Here is a 7,185-nt window from a genome sequence, read left to right as displayed (position 1 = left end):
GCCAAATGTTGTTTTGCACGCCCACTCGGTTCTTACTGCCATCATGGGTCACGGCCACGCGGGTGGACGTTACGCAGTTGACTACAACACCAACGCGGAAAACTTCGATTATCCCAGCAACGCCGCTGCGTGCTTTGATTTACTCGCGGATATATTAGAAAGACTGTATCACCAGTTCCGATTCCTATGCAGTCAGTGCGAGAACGGCCGTGAGAGCGGTGGATGGGCTGATTGTTGGTACGGTAGGTATGTCGCTGGATCGGACTGGCAGTGTAATGAGAAGCAATGTGCCAACCAAATATGCGACCAAACGAAGAACCAAACACGCGACCAAATTCATGAGCAAATGGGTGACCAACACCCCAAGTGCGGTGTGAAATCGCCACTCCAATCGTACCTAGAGGACGGCCTACAAGGTTTCCTACCACACCAGTTCAAAAAGCCAGGTTGCAAGCTGGACTGCACTGTGTCCAATCACCGCGGCCTGCCGTGCAAGACACCAATGGGCTTTTGTGATATCAGTGAACTAGCATCGCATACGAAAACGGGCGCCGATCTCAGAAAGATTCTAAGAGATTTCTGTGGTGAAAAATCTCACCTCCGCTCACTATGCGCTTGCATTATATGTCTCATGCAAAAACCTCCGCTGACGCTAGGCGACATGTTCGCGTTCTATTATAATTATATATACGGCTGGACCACGCAGGATAGAGAACATAGAGAGGGCGCATTTAACAAAGCCGTCAGCGCAGCGCACTTCGAGAACAAATATGATGAGCTCAAAGTGCATAACCTATTTTCCCCTAGTCACTCCGCAGTGTGGCAGGGGCATTCGAGCGGTAGTCTCGGCAGTTTCGTATGCACATCAAGAGAATCGGTCGTATGTGGGCCATATCTGTATCCCATCAATAGCGAAATCAGAAATATATATGCAGCTAAATATGCCGATAAATACCTATCATGGATTGTTTACCAGACTGAGACATTCTACGATTTACTCAAAAAGTTATATGACGAGTGCAACTCTAACTGCGGTCCAAAGGGATCCAACTGCTTAACGACATGCTGTGTTAAGGATTGTCCAAGGCATAGAAAACCGCCAACCCCAAAGGAACATCATACCGATTGTAAATCTATAGTCCAATGCAGAAAAGCACTGCCGACTTTGTCAAAATACGGGTTCGTGTTTCTACAGCAAGCCAAGTTAAACGGGAAGGATGGACTCGAGAAAAAACGCACGTGCCAAAATTTCTGTACGGCATTCAAAGAGGTATTTAATAAGGAGTCTATACTTGTCGAACTTATTAGAAAAATTGATGACTTCATTTTCACAATCAGGCAGCCGTTTATATGGCTCAACGTGGCACTCTGGTCACTGTCCCTCTTCTACCTCATCTGCGTGATGGTTGGCAGACTGGATGTGCTCCACATACGCTCACACCTGAGGATACCGTCATCGCACAAAATAACGGCGCAATCGCTGTTGGCTGCAGCGCAAGTCGGAAGGCTTGCCAAGATATCGTATCTACAGCCGTAATTGTATTCACGTTTCTAATCACTACACTCACTTAGCGAATCACCTACTCACCTAACCAACAAACGTAGTCTAATGTCTCGAATTACTCTAGCGGCAACCTGTGAACTAGATAGCACCAAGATTAGATGATGAGTGAACGACCAAGCTAAGTGCTAAGCTAGCAACCAGGCAAAGTGCTAAGCTAACCGACAGGTTAAGTGCTAAGCTGGCACACAAGCAACGTGGTAAGCTAGCAACCAGGCAACGTGTTGACCTAGCAACCAGGCAAAGTGCTGACCAAGGTGCTGACTAATGTGCTGACCAAAGTGCTGACCAAAGTGCTGACCAATGCCATGACCAACGTGGTGACCAAAGTGCTGACCAACGTGCTGACCAACGTGGTGACCAAGCACCTGACCAAAGTGGTGACCAATGCCACGACCAACGTGGTGACCAAGTTGGTGGTCACGGCAGCGATGTCATGGTTACGGCAGCGATGATATGGTCACGGCAGCGATGAGATGGACACGGCAGCGATGACATGGTCACGGCAGCGATGACATGGTTACGGCAGCGATGACATGGTCACGGCAGCGATGACATGGTTACGGCAGCGATGACATGGTCACGGCAGCGATGACATGGTCACGGCAGCGATGACATGGACACAGCAGCGATGTCATGGTTACGGCAGCGATGACATGGTCACGGCAGCGATGACATGCTCACGGCAGCGATGACAGTGGTGACCAGAGTGATGATTATTATCCACTCCACATCGCTCCTCTATCCACTCCACATCGCCCCTTAACCCACTCTACATCGCCCCTTTACCCACCCTACATCGCTCCCTAATCCACTCTACATCGCCCCTTTATCCACTCTACATCGCCCCTTTACCCACTCTACATCGCCCCTTTACCCACTCTACATCGCCCCTTAACCCACTCTACATCGCTCCCTAACCCACTCTACATCGCTCCCTAATCCACTCTACATCCTTCGAATTACCTCGCCATATTACCGCTATGACCTCTATAAACCATAACAATAACTTGTCCCTTGTCACCCTTCTCTTCCCTCTTCCACCTCTTGCCACTGCCCTGACCATGTGCCGCTCAGGGAGCTTGGCAAGAAATTTGATGAAAATAAAATGTGCGAAATTACCTTAAATAACAACCCTACTAACATCCTTAATAACCTTTGTACTGGCCTCAAAACCTTCCTCGGCTTCAATCCATCTTCCAAAGGCTACGACGGCACTGGGATTGTGTACTCCGACCTGGATAGGCTGTGTGACGGGGTGATGGGATTTTTGAGTGGTGTTCTCAGTAACATCCAAGGCAATTTAGGGCAGCATAAAGAGACAATTACACCTGTAATTAAGCTACTTGACACCAATAAACACGCCGGTAAAAACGGTTTTAGTGTTGCGATTGGAAAGGTGGTTAAAGGGGTGGGGGGGTATAATAAGGGAGTTAAAAAGTCAAATGCGAGTGTTCAGAACGCGATCAATGAGTTATGTAATTACATGAAGAAAATACCGGCTGCTGTTGCAACTTATAATGATCACAACAATATCAGCCAAATTGATAGTAAAGTTGAGGAGTGCATCCAGAAGGCGGAGCAGTATTGTCGCGACATGGACACCCAAAAAAACAATAATATTAAGGATCTTCGAAATGAAATAGAAAATGATGTAAATCACGCGACTGATATAATTAGATACCAGCGTGAAAGGCTGAGTGCAATATATAAGCAACAGAAGGGTGATTTATTAGCACAGATGGAGTTGGTAGGTATTCAGCTAAATCTTGCTGACAATTTAATTAATGAAACCGCTGAGAAAAAAATCGGCGAATTTGCTAATGGCATATATGTTAAAATTGAAGAACTCAAACAGAAAATTACGGAAGTTGACGGCTGGTTAGCACAGTATGTTGACGAGTTGAGAAAATGGATGGAAAAAGCAGCGGCTGTCGTTGATGAGGCGTTAACGAAAGTAACGGAAGTTGTAAAAGAAGCCAGTGGTAGTGATGGAAAGCGGAATAAAGACGATGTAATATTAGCCGTCGAAAAATTGAAGGACAAAGCATTAGCTCTGTATAAAGCCTACGAAGTTGCCAAGAGTGCGCTAGGTTCATTAGTCAAAAATGTTACTGATGCGGTGGGTGGATTGGACGTGAAGATTCAAAGAGATTTGCAGGTGCTGAAGAAGAGCATTCAAGAGATAATTGAGAAGTATGTAAAAGAGGCGCAGGATTGCTTCACACTGATTAAATACAATGTAGGAGATAACGGCAAAGGCGGTGTTATGAAGAATTGGAAGGGTCTTAAAGAGAAAATCAAACAGCTTGTTGAAGGTTTGACGAAGAAGGGTCCGGCGAAGCAAGGAAAGCTTCAGCAGATTGTTCAGAATGTCGGCAAATATGCCGGCCATTTTACTGACAAGCATGCTTTTGAGGCTATAGTAGAGGGATGGATTGTTGACATTTTAAAACACGACCCTGTGAATGCATGGATTGGTAAATATGTAGTAAGCGACAATCAGCATAACGCTATAAAAGGTGCTTATAAAAAACAAGATAGAGACGAGAGTCTTGGCGGTGCATTATATTACAAAGCACTCATTGGCAAGATCAGTGAAGTTATCGTTGAAATGATTAAGAAGGGAACTGATATTATTGATGAATCTGTGCAAATGGCGCAGAGCCCTACTGGCGAAACTGAGATTGCGAGGCATGTTGACAGAGTTCATGTCATTTGTATAACTTTTGCGGAGAAGCTGCAACAGAAGATTAAGCAAGACGTGACAAAGTATAATGATACTTTCGCCGACAAGATAACGAAAGAGGTCGAGCAAGGTGACAGTGGTATATTAACCAACGCAAGAGAAAGCAGCAAAAATAAGTACCTTCTCACGAACGCCGTTCAGCTTACTCTCTACCAACTGTTAGGCGTTGCCAAAGGCATCTCTCTGGAGATTCCATCGTTTATCGGCGATTCTGAGGAGGATGACGGTGATGAGGAATATAATCTTGGAAATAACTTGGAGGGTGCTATAGCGGACATCATTGAATTCGGCAGGCAGACTAACGGCGCCGCCGACTCCTTGTACGGCAACAAGATCGAAACTGAACTAGGAGTAGTCAAAAATAAAATCAAAGAGCTCAGTACACTGCTATCTAGCGACTACCTCAGAGGTGAAATAGGCGTACAGTTGGAAAACTATCTGAGTAATCCTGATAAGTTTAGAAAACAAATGGCAGAATACGTCGTGCAGATAGGAGAAAAAAGTCACGGTGCCGAGCAACAAACAGTATATGGAAAAGTTCGGAAACTGGGCAACGAAGTTTTGCAGCCCATTCAACTTGCCGTCGAAACTGAGCAGGCAAATGCTAACGAAATAACTCGAAGCGCAAATGAGATTGTTCATGGAACGTTACAGTCACTCTGTAATGCAATAATACAAGCAGCCGACAGTGATTTCGACAGTGCGAAGGCTAAATTGAACAAAATAAAAGCATTAATATCAACGAAAACGGCAGACATTCCTGAAACTCTTCGAAAACTCCGAGATGATCTCAATGCATTACAAAGTATTCAGCTGCATCCCTTGATCGCTACGACAGGGTCAATAAATGCTTTCGTCAAATCTGAATGCAGTGACTTAATTAGCCAACTGAACACGTTTGTTACTGAACAAGTTGGTGGCGCCAAGAATGCAATCACAGAAATTATGCAAACAAAATATGTTGTATTCATGAAGTTACAGCTACAAGAGTTCGCCACCAAGACAATTAACGAACTTGACGGCCTGCCCACCGAGATCGAGAAAGACGGCGAAAAACGTATCAAAGGTTTCATGAACGTCTTTCAAACCGCGCTAGAATCCAGTAGATTGGTAACCTATGTACCTGAAGACGGTGATGTGTCTACCTTGGTTTTTAATGCCAAACCTTTTTTCACCGATTTCTTCGACAGACTCAACACCAATACCGACATCATGCCTGCTGATTACATTTCCAAATTCTCAAACGCGTTTCACGCTCTTCTTACCGGCCTTACCAAGTACGATAGCAATTTCAAAAATAATCTGTCATCAGTCGCTACTCTCCTAAGTCTCATCCGCCCCGCATCCTACGCCGAAGAGAGCAACCCCCTGCTCGAGTGTCTTAAAACGGGCGTGCAGGCGTTGCACGATGAGCTAGCCAAGGCGTACGTGAGCGTGTATGATAGTGAGACGTTCGGTGCTGAGCTCGTGGAAAAAGATAAATTAACGCCGTATGGCACTCAGTTGTCCAAGGTGTTTATGTCCATCTTTGAAATGATGCATGAAGACCTGAGCTATTTAAAGAACCAATGCATCTCCAAATGGCACAACCGTAGAATATATTCAGGCAGCAGTATGGGCACGTTCTTAAGCAATTGCGGTTACACTGTATCTAATCACGATTCCCACCAGAACGGGGAGCTGCGTAACAAGGCAGAATGCGACGGTAAGCACATATATAGTACACTTGTCGGAGGTTTCAGTCATGTTTACAATTCTCGTGAAGATACTAAAAACGCGTTTCAAAACTTGTACGATTACCTTCCCACCTATTACCGTGTCTGTCAACTACCCACTTTCTCCTCAACTCGCCGCCCATGTTCCATATATGAAATGCTCCGTTGGCTTAGCGGCTTGCCATACAACGCTGTATATCTCGACCTCATGTCGGATGATTTCGCCGACCTATTCGACAAGCCAAAAGAGGCAAAAACGGAGAGCATTAGTTTAGACGGCATCTCTCTAGAAGATCAAACTCCAAATACCTTGAATGCCTATCCACAGAAAATTAAGCGCAGTGATTTACATGATGCAATAACGCATATTACGTCCCTTGCTCCCACAGTGCTCACAACTGTTGTTGGCTACGGAGATGCGTACTCAATGTACGCAGTTGACTACTACTGCAACGCACCTTCTTTCGTTTACCCATCATCAGCTGCGGATTGTCTGACCATGTTGATCGAATTACTTCGTCGATTATTACCTGTATTCAGATTCTTGCATAACCGTTGTAGAAACATGGCGTCCGAGTACGGTTGGTATCAGTGCCGCTACGGCACAACTATCGACTCTTCCAACTGGCACTGCAGTGATCACTCCAAAACCAAAGTTGATTGTCAACCTACGTCTCCGTTGATGTCGTACCTAAAAGACAGTCTTCCTGGTCATTTACCGCATCATGTTACCAATGTTGACTGCAAATCATCCTGTTCAACGTGCCCTAAAAACCTGCCTGGGCAGCCGTGTTTAACACCGCTTGGATTCAGAGGTTTCTCGGGATCCACGAAAACAGGGAAAGACATATGTAACGTGCTGACCAAATTCTTTGCCAACGCCCATCTTACAACGCTACTCTGCGTCATACCCAAACCGCCATCCACATTGCCGGAACACTTTGAATTCACGTTATCCCTCACGAAGGGTTGGCATAGCAAAATAGTTCCTTTGCCTCTGACGTGGGTGAAAGAGTGCATTAAAGAACAATCGATTGCCCTGTATAACGACACCGCACAACTCACCAACGCGCTGAGTAACGCCTACAATAGCAATCATGGTGGTAACGGCGAAAGGCACCCTGCGGCTGAACGTGCTGACCCTATCAGCCTCTCGATGA

General features: G+C 45.6%; 2 protein-coding genes across 2 annotated transcripts; both read left to right on the top strand.

Moving 5' to 3' along the window:
* On the top strand, positions 1 to 1,537 carry BBBOND_0001010 (hypothetical protein, conserved; the record flags this gene model as incomplete). Its single annotated transcript, XM_012914945.1, has 1 exon — positions 1 to 1,537. A coding segment is annotated over one exon (1,537 nt), but the record flags the coding sequence as incomplete, so codon positions are not given.
* Positions 1,538 to 2,669: 1,132 nt separating this feature from the next.
* On the top strand, positions 2,670 to 7,185 carry BBBOND_0001000 (hypothetical protein, conserved; the record flags this gene model as incomplete). The annotated part of the gene is made up of 1 exon (XM_012914944.1): positions 2,670 to 7,185. A coding segment is annotated over one exon (4,516 nt), but the record flags the coding sequence as incomplete, so codon positions are not given.

This window comes from Babesia bigemina, scaffold Bbigscaff_57336, assembly GCF_000981445.1.
Source record: "Babesia bigemina genome assembly Bbig001, scaffold Bbigscaff_57336".
NCBI lineage: Eukaryota > Apicomplexa > Aconoidasida > Piroplasmida > Babesiidae > Babesia > Babesia bigemina.
Note: the sequence above shows the minus strand (reverse complement) of the source record. Positions and strands in the feature narration are given on the sequence as shown.